General features: G+C 34.7%; 1 protein-coding gene across 2 annotated transcripts in view; it reads left to right on the top strand.

The window, feature by feature from the left end:
• LOC136036509 (insulin receptor substrate 2-B-like) overlaps positions 1-20658 on the top strand; it is a 113559-nt gene that overhangs the window by 14741 nt on the left and 78160 nt on the right. For both annotated transcript variants that reach the window (XM_065718798.1, XM_065718799.1), the window contains exons 2-3: positions 3703-3820; positions 11084-11193. In XM_065718798.1, coding sequence (XP_065574870.1) covers positions 3755-3820; positions 11084-11193 — 176 coding nt within the window. In that variant the 5' untranslated portion in view covers positions 3703-3754. The remainder of the gene's footprint in view (positions 1-3702; positions 3821-11083; positions 11194-20658) is intronic.

Genomic DNA, 20658 nt, shown 5'->3' with positions numbered 1-20658 from the left:
CCCCCTTGGACTCATCTTAGGCCTACTCGTATTTGAAAATTCGAATTTTCTGGTACTTTCTTTAGTTGTTTCGATATAATGAATTTTTTTCTGCAGTCTCATATTTTCGTCAGTGATGTTACACCGAACCGAGAAAAATAAGTAAGCAAAAGTGTTTGCTTATTCATTGACATTGTTTTTTTTACTGCTTATTGTGTTTGACGCTATTTTTTTCGTAATAATTCAAATATTAACGATCTGTTGATTAGTGCCAAACGTTTTTAGCTCATTTTTTGCTGATTTTTTCCCACGCTTTTTTTGGACTACTAAAAACACCGCATAACTGCATATGAAGGTCTTTTTCATTAAAATTGAATTCCTGATTTTTTATTTTATTTTCTTTAATATAATAATGGTTGTTTAGGTTCCCACTTAACCTTTCGAACAATCAAATTTTACTTTAATTGTCATTGGTATTTTCACAATTGGAGAGAGGAAAAACATTTTGTACATCGATGCTCGAAAAGAGGTCAACGGTCCTTGAGGGTACCGCGATTTTCCCTGTATACTTATGTTAATCGGCTCATTTTGTCATATGGAAAATATCAGTCCTGCAATAAGTACATTTATTATGAAGGGCAATATTTAATAGTAAGTAGGGGGTCGCTTGGTTGGGCCCCGCCGATGTTGATTTTTTCTGGAAAATTTCCAAGAAAGCTCTATTGGCCTTTTTCCATTTGAATTACAGTTCACGAATTTTCAGTTACTTTTATTACTGATCGTAAATGTGCGATTAAGCTCCTATTTTTAAGTATTTTCTCATGTTTTGGGAATTGAGCTAGATTACAGTCACAGGTGGTCTATTACAAAAATATAATATTGGTCTTTCATTGGTAATATTGCATGAAGTGCCAACTCGTAAAAATTAATATTTCAAAGAAGTATTTCGTAAGTAATTCACTGAAATAGAAATTCTTTACTAGAAATCGTTTGTCTTCTGTATGAAAAAAGAGAAAAAGGAAACATCTGTCAAAAGATATATTTGAGAAGATTTGTATATATAAAGAAGATTTGATATATAATATTATTTGATATATATTGATTTGATATATTTGATAGAAGATGATATATAAAGAAGATTTGTCTTCTGTATGGCCAAAGCAGGTATTCGTGATCGTCGTTTTATAGATTCGAATAGGACTGGTCGTGGAGAAGAAAAAACTTTATGCCCAAGCCATACCGTGGTCACACTTGCTGATAAAAAAGCCAAACATTTTTAAATGACATCTTGTTTTTCTTGATTTTAATGTCACACTTGTTTCAGAAACGGAACCTTAGAACGGCAAGAAATGGGCTTTTAACCGCCTCGGGGGCGCTCATTCACGAAAATATAGTGGGAGGGGAGACGTTTTTTCCCAAATTTTTAAAATAAAGATAAAGATATTTTTCAAAATTTAGGGAGGGAGTCTATTCCGGACTCCCTCCTTTACGCTTTAGCTTTATTCTGATGGACTACCTAAAGATATTCTCCTCGAATTTTCAGTGGAGAATCCAAATTTTGTTATTTTACTCCGGAAGTTTGTCCATATAAATCAAATATTTGATTTCATTTCGATAAAATTATTAAACTAGTTTACTAAATTAAGTGGTTTATTTTTCTGAGAAAGGTTATATGCAAAAACCTTAACTTGTTCCATTGTTGTTTATGTGATATAACCAGTAATGAGTAATCGTATGGGATCAGAAATATCCAAGGTGGGATCCAAGGAGGGGTTTGTTGGTTTAACTCTCCCTACTCCAAATTTGTCTCTCGATTGGTAAAAACACAACAAAATGCATATCAATAAATTTTGATGCGTTATTAATTTCTTCCCCCCCCCCGAAAAAATCCTGGATACGGCCTTGGAAATATCTGACAATTTTTTCTGAAATTCTGACGCTATAAACCTTCTTTTTAGCTTAGAATAAATCAAAGGCGCTAAATCACGAAATGAAAGGAGGAAGGGCGCAAGGATTTCTCCATTTAAAAACGAAGTTCAAAATCTCTGAGTTGGACACTTTTCTTTTTTTATAATGAAAACACCTAAAATAGTATTTTTTATCTAAAATTTAGGGGGGAGGGAGGAGGAAGGGAGAGGTCCCCCATCGGCACCCCTGGAAGAAATGGAAATTTTTATATCCATGGAATCTTCTAAAATCTGTAGTTTTAATCAACGAAACAATGTCAGATTTTAAAGGGTTTTCATAGCAGCAATGGAATTAGGTTAATTATTAATTGTTAAGTAACAGATTAAGAATTGGGTGGTTTTACTAATTATTTTGGAAGGAGAATGATACACATTAATTACCAAATAAACCTACAATTATTGCTTAACTGTTCATGGCACAAAATGAAATTATCGATACCATACGGATCATTTTGCGAGCCTTAACAAGCCTCATTTTCGGCTAACCGTCTCAAAGACAAAGGGTGTAATAGCGAATTCTTCAAGTGACTAGTTATTATCGGACACTATTGAAAATTTTTGGGTTGACTATGCCATTGATTGGAAAGACAGGGAAACCGTATCGGCAAGGTTCTCAATCAAAACGGCTGGCACCACAGGGAACTCCCAAAGCTGTCTAATTGCTCAAATGATACTTTCTTTAAGCTGATTTTTAACTTCTATAAGCAGGTATGTTAAATTATTTTAGGGACTGCCCTTTCCTGGCTTTGAAAAGATAATATAAGCTCTGTTCAGTGAGAAAAAAATCTACACTTTTTAATTATGTAAGTTTCATTTAATCTGAATATATCTATCTCTAACTGGAAACGGGAGACTTCTAATAATTTTTGTAAGATTTCCAAGCAAGTTGGTGTCAACTTTTAGTTGTCTGTCGTTTATTTAAACCTCTTATCCAAGTGCTACAAGCTAGGGCAAGACCGCCCAATCAATTCTAAATAGCCTGACCACACAAACTAAAAAAGTTTTTAATGGACGAGATAGGGGAATCCTTTAAGGTGTCCAATCTCCCTTTAGGAATTAATAGCTTTTGACCTTATGTATGTATGTCTGTTACCTTCTCTGAGAGTCTTAGCTGATTCTGAGAGGCTCGATTGAATAAACAATGGAATTGTTATTATTTATGGCCGCAAATGGAATATTTTTTTTTGCGTTTTAGTCGGACAAAGATTTCGGGGGGGAGGGGTATAAACCCGTGGAGACGGTCTTGATCGTTTACTAATTGATCCAAAAGTTACAAAAATTTAGCTTTGACTTATCAGGGCCGTATCCAGGATTTTCTTTCGGGGGGGGGGGGTACAAAAGAATTTTGTTCGGGGGGACTTTACAAAAAACTCCAAAAAAAATGCAAACAAATTTGTTTGTGTTCACTTTTGTAATGTTTTTACGAGTCGGATGAACTTTGGGTTGGGGTTGTATCCAGGGGGTTTGACTTGGGTCAAACCCCCTGGATACAGCCATGTTATTTATTCAATATTTTCTTCGCACTTTCCCACCTTTTTCTTTCGAATTCCCTCCCCCCCCCCATTATCTCTCCCCTTATTTGTTAATTTTCTCTTTTCGCCCATTTATCACCATGCTTGTAATAAGTTTGATTTTATATGAATAAATTTCATGGGAAGACATTTTGTTTTTGTTGCTACATTATTTACACATGAAATAAAACCTTATGTTTTACTTGACACAGTCCGAATTACCAGCTACTGTTTTCTTATTTTAGATGATTTTTTGGCAGCAAGACTAATGCCGAATTGAGTGGAATTGGTAAGGAAATGAGTTCAGCTAAAGTTACGAATGAGCAGGATGTAATTCGAACTGGATTCCTGAAAAAAGCAAAGGTAGTTTTTTTTTCATCGTTAGCAGTGCCACTAATCATAAATGAATATAATATAATAATATGAAATAGCAATTATAAAATAACTGACGCTTCCCTTGTGTTAGACTCTCCTGTCGTATTTCCTATAGTATTAGCTATAGCTAACGTTAGCGGTGCCATTAATCTATATAAATAAAATCGAATGTTCATATGTCCTGTAAGCATTACTACACTGTTGGATTTCCACAATCGAATGGATTTCCACGGGGATAATTTTTCCGTGGAGGGAGAATTTGGCTGACACAAATATTCTTAAAGCATACTGTAGGGACTACATCTTCTTGTGGACATTCCGACCTTGCCGTGTTTCTGCGTGGTTGCCATGTAGCCTTGTCAAACGCGGTCCGAGTCGAGATAGCTCGTCAGAATGAGGGTAATTGTTGCACGGGTAAGAGAACAACCATTAAATCAAGATTAAATTCCTTACTTGAAGGTTGGAATGGTTCCTATCAATGCTAATCTAAATATCTTTTGGGTCATTCGGAGCAGCAGAAACAGAGTTTAAGGAACATCTGCAGAAACTGGGCTCTGACATTTGGCCACGTACCTCACAGAGAGGAATGATCAAGCTGGATGGTAAGAGGGTCTTAGAACAAAGAATCAAGCCCAGCTTTCTCGTGCAAGAGGACTAAACCCGGCCGATGTATGGGCCCATCAGAAGCATGAGGATAAATATATTCCCACAAGATATAGTTTGTTAACTCTTGGAAGCTTTGCCTGTAAATGTAGTCATGTTCTCGTTCTCGATCAACGTTTTTTTGCACATGGGGAAACTCAACACAAGTCTGTTCCTATGATAATCTTGATGAGAAATATATCACCGGAAAATGTAGCTGGTTGACTCTTTGCAACCTCACCTACTAAGGTAAAGTCGGGATATTGGGCAGGATCTTTGATTGAGTGACTGAAAGCTCCCTTATCTGGATTCATTAAAACTAACCATTCGTTAAAACTGATGCTAATAGTAGTCGAATCTTTAAAAACAGAGAGCTTTAATAACAGTTGGTACGTAAATAGAATCTGCCTTTTATGGTGAATCCAAATATATAAAAAAATATAAAGTTTAATGCTACCCACCAAAAGTCATGATTTGCCACCTGAGAAAATTTGCTCCCGAACGGATAGAGGATCTTGATCAAAGCTAAACCACCAAATTCAGTGTATCAGAGACCCTATTCTAGAGCTTTTGAGCTCCTATCTAGAAAATTGATTTTTTGTTCTTTTTTTCTTAGAAAGAAGATCAGAGAAACTTGTTTATTTATTTGTTTTTCTCAGGAGAGGCCACTCGTCCTATAAAACTTTAGAAGGCTCATTTGAACGGAAATTAAAGTTCTAGTGCTCTTCTTAAGAATAGTTTGCGCCTCAGCCAAGTGGCATTTTCTGCCATTTTGTGTGCATTTGTATGTCACAATTTCTTAACTTTTCGCGAGCCTTCAAATAAATATAGAAGGTGTCTGAGGGAGGGGTGGGTCTAAGTAATTCATCTATAACCCCCTTTGATTCGCATGAATATTTTTGAACTTCGCCTGTAATATTGATGCTGTGGGGTAATGCTGGCCCTTTTATTGCTGACAATATTTTTCAGTGTAACGTTAAAGATTTCATTCGCACGCTATATGATACAAAAGATGGTGAGTTGGGAGTGGGGAGTATCATGAGCACCGCCAGAAAGTTTCCCGGGGAGGGTTCCGCAAGTGCTGCCAGGAGCTTTCTTTCACCGGGACTTAAAGTGGGGGGAATATTTCTCGTTTTCCTGTTTGTATACATAGTTTGACGTTTTCTTTTTTCCTAGCGGATGCAAAAGGGAAATCTTTTGTTTTTCTAATTCTAAATATGCAAAGTATGTTAGTTTTAAAATTGCTCATTATTGCTATGAGCACATGACCCCCTCTTTAGTGGCGTAATTTCGTCAAAATCTTGGGGGGGGGGGCAGAGTTGGAGCCAATTTTCCCAAATCAAGTGAAAATGACAGTGAAAACAGAAAAATTAGTATTACCATAGAGGCAAAGATATACTAAAGAAAACTGGCATGTTTCTCTGGATACTTGAATTATGTAGACTTATCTTAATTTTGACAAGATTGTTTATAGAAACTAAATTTCAGCGGGAGGCGAACTTGGGGTTGGAGGTGCAGTTGCCCCCCTGCCCCATAGCAAATGTCATCCCTGTCCCTCTTATTGCGGATAGTTTGTTTTTGGAAATAATACTTTATTTCCAAAAGCAAATACACTAATTGAGCTCTTTTTCTCGAAGCATTGCTGTGCTAAAGCTGAACTTCGATTTATAGATTCGGGTTGTGGAGGCAGTAGCACTCCTCAGATTTAGGAAAACCCTCGGCATAAGTTAAACTCTGATTTATAGGTTTGGGTTGTGGGGGCAGTAGTCCTCCTCAGATTTAGGATAACCCTGGGTATAAGTTAAACTTTCGATTTATAGATTCGGGTTGTGGGGGCAGTAGCCTTGCTTGGATTTAGGATAATCCTAGGTATGCTATTAAAAGCAACTTCATCGAGTTCATCAAGAATCAATTGGAATTATTTTCTTTTTTTCATATGGTCGTAAAGAGTGACAATAAAACTAAGAAAACCCAAACTATTCTGTATATGAGGGGTTCTACCCCCTCGTTCTTTTCGGTAAAGTTGGAGATGTGTCCCTATTCTTTAAGAAAGATTGCTCAAACACAAGGGCTAGTTAAAGCTCTAAAAATTTAGTGTAAAGAGTGGGGGTTGGAGGAGGAGCAGCCACCTCATATGTGGCAGAGTTTCTGTTAGGTTTTACTTTTGATGTGACAAAACCTTCTTTTTGCAGCGCTTTTTTTTAGCTGAAAAATAAACTTTATTAACTAAATTCTAAGATTCATTTGATCACTGTCTCTTGAATCACTCTCCTTTTTTTGTAGATCAGGTAAATTCCCTTACAAAATCAGTTTTCGTAGGCTCACCAATTTCAACCCTTGTTAGCAAAAAAGATGATTTTTCATTATCCATTATCTCCCAGTTGAATTCTTAATTTGGCCTACTCCAGGTTGTTTCCTAGATGTCTACTACCATGAATACTACGATATTTATACGTAAATCTTGTGATGACACCTATGTTTTTAAAATGACTGTTTTTCTTATCCTAAAAGAAAAAAAAAATCCGAAGAACAAAATATAATTACAACTGACACTTGTGTAAAAAAACGGAAGGAGAATGGTTCTGACACATTAATCAAGTCATGAAGTGAAAAACAAAAACAGTTCCTGTAACTACTCTATTTTCATTGATTACTCTTTTTGGGGAAAATACACCCTGGATATCTAGAAAGGAAATACTAAAAAACTTAATTTGGGGAAAATGGATGTACACTCGTATGTCCACAATTATAAAGGAAATTGCATGTATTCAGAAATTCTACTATTTTTGGACTTTTTAAACACCAATTCTGATAAAGTGGAACTTGGACCATTCGCAATAAGAATAGGCGCATACCTAAATTTTCTTGGGGCAGGGAGGGGCGATAATAAAAAACGGGGAAGGAGTAATAATAAGGACAACATTTTTTATTTGATTATAATTTGACTAAGAAGTGCCCAAAATTCAAAAAAAATTCAGGTTCTTTTTGGGGGAGGAACAGTGGTTTTGATTAACGCAAATGAAGGAAGGGAGTTTTTCTGTTTTTTTTTCGATTTACCCAAGAAAATACCTGAAAAAGATATATTTCCAAAACTTAGAATCCCCCCTGCTCTCCCCAAACGACACCCTGCCCCTGGGACCCTCCCTTGAGTATATCTGTGAGTAAGGGTTGTAAGATGGTTAAACGGGCCGCAGTTGACAAAGAACAGTTTTAATCCCGACCCCCTTCTCACTGATTCAGACTTCTAAGTCTGAATTTTATTAAGTAATTTTATTTACTAAGTCGATTTTATTATTAATAATCGAAATTGATTAAATTCAGTCGTTTCACTAAAGCCAAGTAATTAAATGTAGCATTCCCTGAATCATCCTTGAAGTATTCTAATTTGTAAGATTCGTAACACATCTATATTTATTAATGAATTCTTCCAATTTCACAGTATAATTGATACTGTTGAATAGGTAAATGTTTTGCTTGTAATTATTTTTTCGCGGTCTGGAGCGTAACTGTAAAATCAAAATTCCTCCAACTGCAAATTATAAGCTATGTTCGAAAAATCGAAACTTACAAACATGGTTTAATATTTAATGTTTCATGTGGTTTAACTATTTAATGTTTTGTTAGTAAATACTGAAATTATTTATTTACTGACTATCGTTATATACAATGAAAGTTATTTAATACTAAAATTAATCTTTTGATACGGAAATATTTAACATTAAACCCTTAAATCTAAATCATCGATGTTTAATTTTTTAAATTTAATATTTCGTATCATTTTATTTTTGTTTTTGAGTTTTTAGTGGTGGTTAAAACCGGACCAGGCTTCATTTTATGAATGTTTAATTTTGCTTGGACGAAATCTTGCCGAACCCGATTTTGTATTGACCGGGTCTCACTTGAATTACATTTTAAATAAATAGGCCCCGGCAAAGAGAAAAGAGAGATTACTCTGCTTTTATTCTGTGGTAAAAAGTGTACTTCGGTCTCGTTGGTTTGCGTTTGCGACGTAAACCAAACAAATTATTCCTTAGGCCAATGCCAGAAAGGTAAGCCAATAACCCCTCCTAGTGAAAACCTGATTGGTTTCTGTTTAAAATTATTTTAAAAAACTTTTTCCACAAGGCAAGTTTTTCAAAGTAAAGTAAAGAGCTCCATTAAGCCAAGAATGAGCAAAAATAAAGTCAAATAATCTTGTAAGCGTAAAACTATCACTAATCACTATCAATATATAAATGACACTCAAAACGAGCAGAAATTACAATAAATAGCCAAGTCAAACTCAAAACGAGCAAAAATTAACATGAGTATGGTTGATGACCCCTATGCTTTCTCAAGACCAGACCATAATTTGCGCTTTACTGAGAACAAAATACGTTTGAAATGTTTTCACCTTTCTTTTTTTCATAAATAGAAAATTATTAAAACCTTAAGGAAGGAATGTCAGTATATGTCAATTAAATTGACAATTCATGGTCATTTGTTTGTTGCTGTCGTTTTTTCAGTTTGTTTTCCTCAATTGATTTTTGCTTAGCCTGTGTTTTTTTATGAATATTTTATAATATGAACTTTCCTGGGTTGTTTCGTGCTCTTCCAGAGGCCCATGGAACGTGTCCTGAATATAGAACACTAACAATTTTGTTTGACTGGAACAATAGAACATGCAAATTTTTTTAACACAATAGCAACTAAGCTATCGGATGATACCTAGCCTATGCTCTATTATAAGGATCGCATAAAATACCCCCCATATGAAATTGTTCGTGAAAAAATAGGCTTACCGAGATTAGTACTTTGCGCTCTTTTACAAACAGAAAATATCCCCCCTTCCCCTTTAGCCGAATACTTTATCCATTTGCACTCTTAAATTAGTCGTATATCAATGTTTCTCTACAAATTTCCGCCCTAAAAAGGATGATTTTCATAAAAAATCACAATTTCAGGTTCGAACTTGGGAACTTGCGATTGGGAGTCAAATGTTTTTTCATCTGAGCCAACCGCGCTTGATGTTTGGATTTACGCCTTGGACCTTTATAAAAAAAAAGAGCGACTATTAAATTTTTTTTTAAATTCGCATGTTAACCAAATTCCTGCAAAATATTATGCCGATCTTAGTACACTAAAAAAACGTATTTTTGTGAAATCTTGAGTATTGCATACGTTGAATTTAACACGTACCTCCTAAATTTTGGTCTTGGTCTTGAACGGATAAAGACAGGGCCTTGCATTTATCACTAAGTTTTTGGTAATGAAATGTAAGGAGGAGTGACTTAGTTTAATAGTAACCGAAAAAACATACTTTGGTAAGAATAGATGCATCAAAAGAATTGGCTCTTTACGCTGATTCCAAATGTATAAAACTTATTAAGTATAGTGTTACCCATCAAGAGCTAGGAGCCTGAAAAAATTCCTGATTTTCGAAAAGGGGGAAATGCCTCAAAAAATTCAAACGATCTCAATTAAAATCACACATTCAGATTCAGCATATCAAAGAACCATAGTTTAGAGGTTTCAGCTCCTATCTCCAGAAATGTGAAAATTTGTATTTTTGTCAGAAGAAAGATTCTGATGCGTGTTTATTCGTTTAATTTTTTTTCCTAGGGGTGGTAGTAACGAACCAGTGGTCCTAGACGATCGGTTAGGTCTTATTTGAGAGGAAATCAAGTGTTCTAGTGTCCTTTTTAAGTGACTAAAAACATTGGAGGGCAACTAGCCTTTCTCCCACGTCCCCTTTTCCCCAAAGACGTCCGATCATAATTTTGAGGTAGCCATTTGATCCAGCATTGTTGAAATATCCAATAACTATATGGATGACCTGACTTCCCATTTCCGTGGGGAAATGGCTGCAATTTACGCAATTTGCGCATAGTTAACATTGAGTATTTGTTACTGAGAAATCAGGGAAGATTTATTTTTGGGGAGGGGTGATTTCCCGCGAGTGGGAGGATTTTTCACAAGGGGATTTTATTTGGGGAGGGAAGTTTTTAGGGGGAATTTTATGCGGGGGTAGCGGATTTCCTGGCAAGATTTTAAAAACGATCAGAAATAAATAAAAAGAAAACATAAGTTTTTTCAACTGATAGTATTGAACTGCATTAAAAATTAAAATGAACAGAAATTATCATGTATGTAAGGGAGATACCCTTTCCTCGACTCGCTCTTTACTCTAAAGCCTAACTTTTGGTGACAATGCTTTTAGACACACTGCTCAGACATAAGGGCTTGAATTCGAACTGAAAGTATTTTTGAAGAACTTTAGTGCACAGAGCGGGATCTCAAGAAGGGGTAGCCCCCCTCATATACGGAATAATTTCTGTTCGTGAATTAATGCTGCTCCTTACTTTCAGTTGAAAAAACTTGTCCTTTCCTTACTTAATCTTTAAAATTGCCAATATCAACTCGAACACTCAAATGACTTTCTACTAAAGAAAATAAAGACCAACAGGATTCAAACTTTCTTTATTATTATTTTTTTTTTCAATGGCTAAACAAAAGAGATATAATTTTTCAACAAGAAAAAAGCTTTTACAGACATCTAAGCTCAATACAGAGTCTATTTTTTTGTCTCTTTTCAGAGCTCGTTCTGATTACTTTTTATTTGATTTTTAGCGGATGAAGAAGAAATTTTTCGTTCTCCGCGGAGAGTCATGTGGCCAGCCAGCTAGACTGGAGTATTATGATTCTGATAAAAAGTGGCGCAGTGGCCATCCTCCTAAAAGGTAACCTTAGGAATGAAGAAATGCCAAGGCTTTTTAAGTTAAGATCTATGGCAACTGAGGATAAGGCCGGGTGAAGCTATTTTTTCTTCACATTATATTGTACATTGTCTTGATATCAAGTTGTAAACATCCTTACTTATTGTACCACCAAGCCAAAGAGAATGTTTTTTTTTCTCGCCTCTTAAAGAGCTAAAAAAAATGATTGGCTCAAATAAGCGCTATGTCTTGGTACTAGTAAATCTAAATGTGAATGGGCCTTTAGTATTTTTTAACCCGTGCTTCATTGATGATGTAATCATGATGGTGTAGTTATTGATGGTGATGGCTTCGTTGGTCTTAATTACCAAATAACACAAATAACAAAGCCTTAATTTACCAAATACATTACCAAATAACACAAATAACAAAGTTTTAATTACCAAATAATTTACCAAATAACACAATAATACTCTTAATTACCAAATAACACAAATAATAAATTCTTAATTACCAAATAATATTAATAACATACTTAATTACCAAATAACACAAATAAAAAAGTCTTAATTACCAAATAACAAAAACAACAAAGTCTTAATTACCAAATAAATTACCAAATAACACAATAATACTCTTATAATTACCAAATAACACAAATAATAAAGTCTTAATTACCAAATAATATTAATAACAAAGTCTTAATTACCAAATAAATTACCAAATAACACAAATAAAGTTTTAATTACCAAATAACACAAATAGCGAAGTCCTAATTGCCAAATAACAATAAAGGTCCTTCATTTTTGGGCAATAGCGGTAATTATGCTAAAGTAGAACACCGTTCTATTCTTATTCACCTAAGTGTTGAAAGAATGCTGGAATCGCGATTGATCGACAAGAAAAGAGCATGAACTTTTCTATTTGTCTGGTACCTACTAATAAGAAGACCAAAAACAAGTGAGGAGGACGTGGTTTCTTCTAATCCTCTTATAAATGAATTAAGACATGACAAAACCCAGTGGTGTCAATCGGGGGGGGGGGGCTGCTTCTCCCTAGATTTGTAAAAATACCTATTTTAGGGTCTTTCCACTGAAATATGGGTACTTGTATGATATACGCGTTACCTAATGTCCTTTTAATATGTTTCTCTGACGCTCAATTCTAATGAAATATACCAAAATAAGATAAAAATATAATACCTGAAACAAATTTGGGTACTTGTTTATTATTCAGAACACAGTGAATAAGCGAGAAGTTAGGTTCTTTCGTGAAACAAACTACGATGCAGGTACAATTTAAGTAAATATTTGGTACTTGTTCATTATTCAGTTGATTCAATACAATTCAGAACACACTCAAGAATTTTGGTTAGAAAATACAGTTTCATAGCCACAAAGACAAAACTCAATTTAGTTTGCTACGCATAATGATAGAAGAATGTGTCTGAACATGGATTTTGAAATGAAGATTTGGAATTTGCCAAAGACTGAAAAAGGGGCAATTATAAATTGTAATTTTGCAATTTTCCTAATGAAGTATTATATTTTCATCATTTTTTGTTTTATTTCATTAGCTTTATCAAAAGTTTGGGCTATATATTTGCACATTAGGGGGGAGGGAGGTGCATTATATCAAATACCTAACCTAACCACCTCTATATATAAAATATTTAATTAATATGTACCTGCATCATAGTTTGTTTCACGAAAGAACTTAACTTCACTTATTGAGTGTGTTCTGAATAATACACAAGTACCCAAATTCGGGATATATATTTGCACATTAAGGGTGGGGGGTGTTGGTAAAGTATAGCGGGCCTGCATGCCTAATGTGTTAGGTACAATTATTTTGCATATTATGTGGTAAGAATTGTTTTCTTACTTCACATTGTCCAAATGCTTTACCCCCCACATCTACCCCCTAATGTGCAAATATATAGCCCGAATTATATATTTTACGTCTATTTCGTCACTTCTATGCGTCAATGAATGAACAACTTGAGAGGTAGGGTGTATATCATACAAGTACCGAAAAATGCCTTTTAGGGTAGTTTCATTGAAGAAGCCACAAAGTTGCACCCTTATAAATATTGAAAATTCATTACCCCCCCCCCCCCTGAAAGTTATGATTTAACATGATTGGTTAAATCTGTCATTCATAATTTGTGTTTAAGCTTCCTAAGGTGGTGGATCGTTATGACCGTTACTACGCCAATTAAGATCACTCATTTTTTAAGGTTTTAAAGCTACATAATAAGTTTGAAAACACAATGACTAAAGAACTGCTTTCCGGGCCAACTATTTGTAATAATTTAATGATAATTATGTCAGCCTGGTCAGTGAAACTTTCTTGGATTTTGAAAATTTCATATTTGAGTCAAAGTCCTTAAAATTTGATTCTCTGGGTTTACTACTGTCTTTATATTATCAAATAAAGTTCGTCCAGAACGTGATTCCCTACCCTATTATTTTTAGCAAGAGCGGCAGTAACAGTCGAGGCTATAATCAAGAATCTGTTGATTCTGGATCCTTTTCCTGAAAAGAACTTGCGCGGATCAGAAAAATGTGCTTGGTTCTGAAGAGATCCCCGCGGATCTCTAGTAGAAAAATTGTGACTATTTCAGAGAAGGGGAATATTTGCTGACAAAAAATAGACAATTCAAAATTTAATAAAAAAATATAAAAAAAATAAAAAAAAATAAAAAAAAATAAAAAAAATAAAAAAAATAATTTAAACAAAAAAATAGACAATTCCAATAAACCATGCGTTGAAATGAAAATTACACCATTGGAATCAGAATGGCGAAGGAAAATCACTTTGTTGCATGGAAAGCTCTGCTGCGTCTCCTTTTCCCCACGGGCAATCGTGTTGAACCAGTGGCTTAGAATGTTGGGAGAAGGCTTATGTGACAGGGAATCGCCACATCTAGTGTCCTTTTTAGGTCACAGTAGATTTCGTGCCCACGACAAGATGGCGTTTTCTGTCATTTTGTGATAGAAAACATAGATTTTTGCCCAAAGAGGGTCATAATTCTAAAGAATAGAAATTCCAAAATAGCCAATGATTTTTCCGTAGTCTCAAATCCTTAACTGTAGGTTTTGAGCCCCCCCCCCTATTTTGATAAACCACACCAAGGTGGCGTTTTCTGTCATTTTGTATCGAAAAACCTCCATTTTTGCCCAGAGAGGTTCAAAATGCCTGGAAAGGTGAGTTCTAAAAGAGGCAATCAATCTTTCATGGTCTGAAACCCTAAAAAGGAAGTTTTTATCCCCTCCCCCTATCTTGAAAACAAGGAAATAGATTTTTCACTGTAAAATGCTACCATCAATTTGAAGTAAGAGGCCCTGAACGTTGAAAGCCTTGATTATGGGTGGGGAGAATATGAAAACGCATTACTACGGGCGATTTTCATATATTTAGATGAAGTAAGCTATCACAAAGACTGGGAAATAGATCGTGATAATAACCATTGGTAAAAAACAATATTTTGCTATAATTTTTAGCATTATATAGTTTGTTAGATTGAAATTTTTTCAACTACGGCTATCAGCCAACCGCAATATCGCAGAGATATGTTAGCGATTTAATTAAAAGCCTCATATAAATTTGTTTTCACAACTCCTTTGTAAAGTGCTACACTGCCACTGGTGCCATCTCTGGTGCTACACTGCCACTGGTGCCATCTCTGGATTGGAAAGACGGGAAAACACAGCGCGGGTTAATTGCAATTTTTATTTGCAGATACTTGAAAATAGCGATAATAACATACACCTTCGACATTTTATTTATGTGACAAAGTTGCACATACCTTCTGGGAAAATTCAGTTCATTTAATTTAAATATATGTATTTTAATATAAATTTAATCTAAATTGCAATAGAAATTAATTTAATGAATTTTAAAATTTATTTTAATGGATCGCAGAAGCAAAACCCAGATTTAATGACGTTAAACAAAGATTGTTTAGCCTAGCTAAGCCGTTTGTACTTAATAAAAAAAGGAGCCAAAATTAATTAAAAAACAAAGTTTTTCTGACGGAAGGGAAGCGTGAAATTGGATCTTAAACCGGAATTTTTTTTTTTTTGCTTCGAAGAAATAATTTTTTTTCGTTTTAAGTTATATTCAAAATAGAGCTCAAATAAACTGACTCGTAATATTTTTCAATTTATAACGCCAATGCACGAAAATGTAAGGAAGGGAGATAAACGTATTTTTTAAAATTTAAAGGGTAATTTTGCTGTTTTCTTGAATTAAAAAAAAAAATGAAAATACAAGAAGGATTTTTCAATGAGAATACTAACGAAAAGGTAGTTTTCCATATCTAGGAGGAGAGGCTAAAAATTTTGAGTTACTCTGGCCCCTCCCCCTCAATTGCTGCCCCTGCATTTTAGTCCTCCTAACTTAGTCCTTAGTCCAAGTCAACTTAGTCAACTTAGTCCTCCTTGTGTGTATTTAATTGTTTGTACTCCACATTTTAATACTTTTATAGTGTTGTTGTGGGTAAGAAATAAATTATTATTATTATTATTATTAAAATTAAGATTGCTTTATCGATTTAACAAATTTTAAGATCCATTAAAAAGAAGGAACAAAAAACTATTGTGTATCTTAGTGATTTGTAGCACTACAACCAAGATTCGATATATTTTTTGTTTTTACTTCAAAGACATTGTATTTGGCAAGAAAAAAAGAATCGTTTCACTCCTGAATTGAAGCTACGCTCTGTCTGTAATAATTGGCACCGAAAAATAGCTGACGTAAGGCATTTTTGCAAATATTTTTCGTGAGAAATTTTTTTTTCTGTCTGGTATGTAGAATGAAATCCTTCAGGTATTCAGGGTGTAGTCTAAACGACGTACTGCGGTTGCTTGCGTCAGAAGGTAGTCATATGTATATATTTGGAACACTTTTTTAGAATGTAAGACAGTTATTAATATCCGACGCCAAGCACGAGAAATTATTTGTTTACGCCTTACTGATGCTTGTGCAATCACGTTAATAATTTGATGTAGTTATACAGAAAGTATTCAGCCCACGCAATTAAAGAAAATTCAGCTGCCACATATTAGACCAAAGATAAAGCAGTTAGGCAGTCCCTATGTTAGATATTAATTTAAATTTCCTGTTAATTTCATGGGGTTTTCAACCTGAATTACCTTTTTGCTGTTTTGACAATGCCGCCTTCCTCCTGAATAACACTCAAGACTAAACTGACTATACACATCGTGCAAAAAAAGGCGAAGAGTGGAAAAAAACTAAGAAAAAGACTAAAGCAAATAGGGTAATTTTCTGTCAATGAATAAAATTCCCTACTCGTTCTGATGAATTCCCCCTTCCTCTCTGGCACCCATATTCATTGGCTCAGAAATGTTTTCGTTTGATTATGTATTTTTTTTATATTTTTGTTCTTCTGTTCTTTTGTACCCCTTCCTCCTCTAACACATCCCCTCTCAAATAAATCCCCGTGTCCACCCACAACCAATTTGTTTGCCATTAAATTAAAGAATGATCTGTCTGTTTTATTAAGCTTAATATTGAAAGGAATAATTTAAAATGTAGCAGTAATTCAAAAGTTAACATTTGTCGTTTTGTCAGACTGAGATTTACGGGAGATCACAAAGAAACTGAGAAATTTTTGAGCTGAATTTCCAGTGATTCAACAAGGGAAGATAGGAATTGAAACTAGTAGCGCCACTGATAATGTATCGTTTGGAGACTTCATTAAAAAGTAGAATTTCCAAAGAATATGAGATAATTGTTGAATTAATCTGTAATGTTTTAGGATTAAAATTGGAATTTCTTTGTAGGCTACGTGATAATCAATCAACAGTTTTTATTTTCAAAAATTACTTCAAGCGAAACTCCAGTGCCCACAAAGTAGGCCTAGACTAGGTTGATGGCAGAATCATGCTTTCTTTATCCTTCCCTATGTTTAAAGAAACTTGAAAGACAAGCTTGCAGCATTTTGGGTAGGTAAACAAAAATGTCAAACGCTAGATTATGTTGGTGATATGAAAACGGTTTCATGTTCACAGCGCGTTTTGCACTGCAGATATAAGCTAGTCGAGTTAGGAAGGCCCCTTGACCCTGCTCCTATTTTTTTGTGTGTAGGCCTATGTGGGCAAGCCAAGGGAGTGTTTATTACTTCACACCAAACAGTATATGAAGTATCAGGGGTGATGGTAGATATGCTACTTGTATTTATTGTTTTCTAGTTGATTTTAACCTATGTCGGAACACCGTTTTCCGCGCCATACATGGCACACTGTGCCACCTATAGTGAAACTTCTATCTTGGCCGCATGCGTCACATTGTCCATGTGATCTCTGAAAGAGGGTAACTCCTCGGGTTTTCGGTCTTGCAATGTCGGTATCATTATTTAAAATTAAATAAAAGAACAAGTTTTTTCAGCCGAAATTAAGGAGCAATGCTAAAATTTAGAACGAACAGAGATTTATCTGTATATGAGAATTAAAAAATGGGGAAAAATGCCTCTCTTTGTTTCCAAAATAAAAGCCTCAAACCTCTCCCCACTGGCCTATACCAAGTTTCAGAGGTTAATATCCGTAAGGTCTCCAACTGTCGTACAGATAAACAACACCTTTACCCCTACAAATCTAGGGAAACATTTTCGTATCCACATATAGAGAAACTAACTATCTGTTTTTGTGTCGTGAACGTTACTTGATCAACCAGAGAACTTACTAAACGGTGCAAGGTAAAAGAAAGGCTTGGGTATTTCGATTATATATTACTTAAAAGGGGCGTTATTTATGGGGATGTGGTTTACTCGTCAGGGTTTATGTGAACAGTTCACTGAAAAAGCACCAGGCAGATCCTAAAAAAAAAATGGCATGATGATTCCTTCGTGCAACAAGTTGTGTTCTTTGTTGCTGATTATACATCAAGGGGCCTCTTTGGCTGGAGCGAGTAGTCAATTCCAGGAAATTTAGAGGAGGGAGGGAGAAATGTGTTTTTAGCTTTGTGGTTTTTAAATTTGTTCAATGAAGATACCAGTAAAAGCCATTTTTCAATGAAAATACTACAAAACAGGCATTTTTTAAATCAAGGGGACAGCAAATGTTGAGAGCAAATATCCTCATGCCCTCTCCCACCAGACGTTACTGTCTAAGGAAGAGCCATATCCTTACTAAACTTCATCATTAGAGTTCTATCATTATTTAGGACATGCTCACCGCAATTGTACAATTTCGTAATATGGCTGGTCAAGGTTAAAATATATATGTACATTTTCCATAGTCTTGGGTTTACTGTGCTTTAAGTGACTATTGCTCCTATCCTATCGTTTGACGTATTCTCAACGACTTAAAGAGGAATGATGCGGAGGTGGGGGGGGGCTGTTCAAAACGTCAAAAGTTTTTCTTTGAACCATTATTATCTCGCGGAAGTGAAGATCTGTTAAACAAATATCAAGATGATTGTCCAATCCCTTGCTTGTAAAACCATGTGTGCGTACTTTTCTTTGTTCAACTGAAATAGCCTTTTTTATAGAGATAATCTGTTTTGATCTTTGGCCATAAAAATTGACGACAAGCATTATTCTTTTCAATATATATATATATATATATATATATATATATATTATATATATATATATATATATATATATATATATATATATATATATATATATATATATATATATATATATATATATATATATATATATATATATATATACCAAGGAAATCAAAATGGAACCCTTTCTTGTCTCCTGGACTCCCCTTAGATCTAATTATATCTTTTAACTGTTAATTTTCCGAGACTTCTTTTCTTATTATTCTAGAACTGTGAAAATTTAAGGGTAATACCATATGGTCATCACCGTTTTCATCAAGGCCGTATCCAGGGAAAAGTTAGGGGTTTGAACCTCCCCCCCTCGAAACGTTTACCGACTCGTAAAAACGGAACAAAAATGCACAAATTCAAAGCTAACCGCTTTTCCTTAAAATACTGTTGAAGCTAAGTCTAAGAGTTTCTGAAGGTTTTCCTTACTATCCACAAGTAGCGCTATGTCATCTGCGAATAGTAATAAAATCATATCAGCTGTAAGCAACTTTACACTTGGTGCCTTCTTCTGCTTTTGATATTCCTGAGTACCATTAATATATAGAGAGAATAGCCTAGGAGACAAAGTGCATCCTTGTTTCACTCCTATCCTCCTTTGTACTACCCTCGATGTACGTCTACCAACGCCCACAACTACCCTCACTGCCAAATACGTTTTAACTGTAATCATCACGGTAGCCCTATTTCTAATAAACTCCTTATCAATAATTCCCTAATAATATAATATTTTTTTTCCTTCTGAACTGTGAAAATAAAGAAGCAATACTCTAGTTAAACTTGAAAACTCTTTTCTAGGCGCAAAAAATGGAACAATCCTGACGTTAAAATTCAAAAATAAATATTCGTTTGATTTCTAAAAACAACTACGAGTTCAAAGGAAAACCACTCCTTTTCAGGTGTTTGGTGTCATCCTTCTTATTTATTTTTTATTTTTTTTTTGTGATTTTCGTCTTTCTTTTTAATTTGGGCGCCCTTCCGTTCCTTTGTATCTTTACTTAAGAAACAAGAACTAAATCTATACAAATTACTTAAATCTAAATCTATACAATCTTTACTTAACTAAATCTATGCAAATTGCACGAAAATATTTTTCTTAGAATCAGGTTATAGAGGGTGCGTAATTTCAGTATGGGGGGATTTTTCGAGGAGGGATATGCTGGACATCATTTTCATGTATAACATCTGCTTCATCGAGCGAAGCTACATCTCCTGTTACTATTTACTAATAAAAACAATTAGACTACGTTCAGCATTTAGTTTTATCTCATTCAGCTTTTCTTTAATTGAGAAGTAAGATTTACCAGCCATTCCCATGTGCCCTTTAATAACTTGCACAGCATTATGGCATGTGGAGGTACTTTTCGTTGAAAATTGCTTAATAACTTTTTCCCAATTTTTAAGGGTATTTATGGTTCTGTAAATTTTTACTTAATCTATTCAAACAATCAGATTTTATTTCAGTGTCCTTGGCACTCTAAGAAGAAAATTAACTCTGAAAGTGGGGAAACATGTTTCTCATCAGTGTCTCCTTATTGTTTCTTAGCAATCTATCAAGCTGATTGTTAACAACGTTGCCAACAATAAAAGTAGTTATCCAGTCTTCTAATTAAAAATTCTACGGAAGAAAAGACTAATTTAGGCTAACGACTAACAATCCCATTGACATGCATCATGTTAATAGAAGATGGTCACAAATTGTTATGTCAGGGCTGCAGCAGTAGTACCAACCTAGCAAAGAGCGAACCATGGCTTGTAGTACCGGAAATTTTAAAAACAGGCTTCTAAAGAAACTGTCAAGAAATAGGTCCTGTGGTGGTGCAGTGGATTTGACCATAGCTTGGTAATACGGGACCCAGAGATCGAATCACGCTGCAGGAATGCACTGCAGGGCCGACG

The sequence above is a fragment of the Artemia franciscana genome, chromosome 15 (assembly GCF_032884065.1).
Source record: "Artemia franciscana chromosome 15, ASM3288406v1, whole genome shotgun sequence".
NCBI lineage: Eukaryota > Metazoa > Arthropoda > Branchiopoda > Anostraca > Artemiidae > Artemia > Artemia franciscana.
This window is presented reverse-complemented; position numbering and strand designations above follow the sequence as displayed.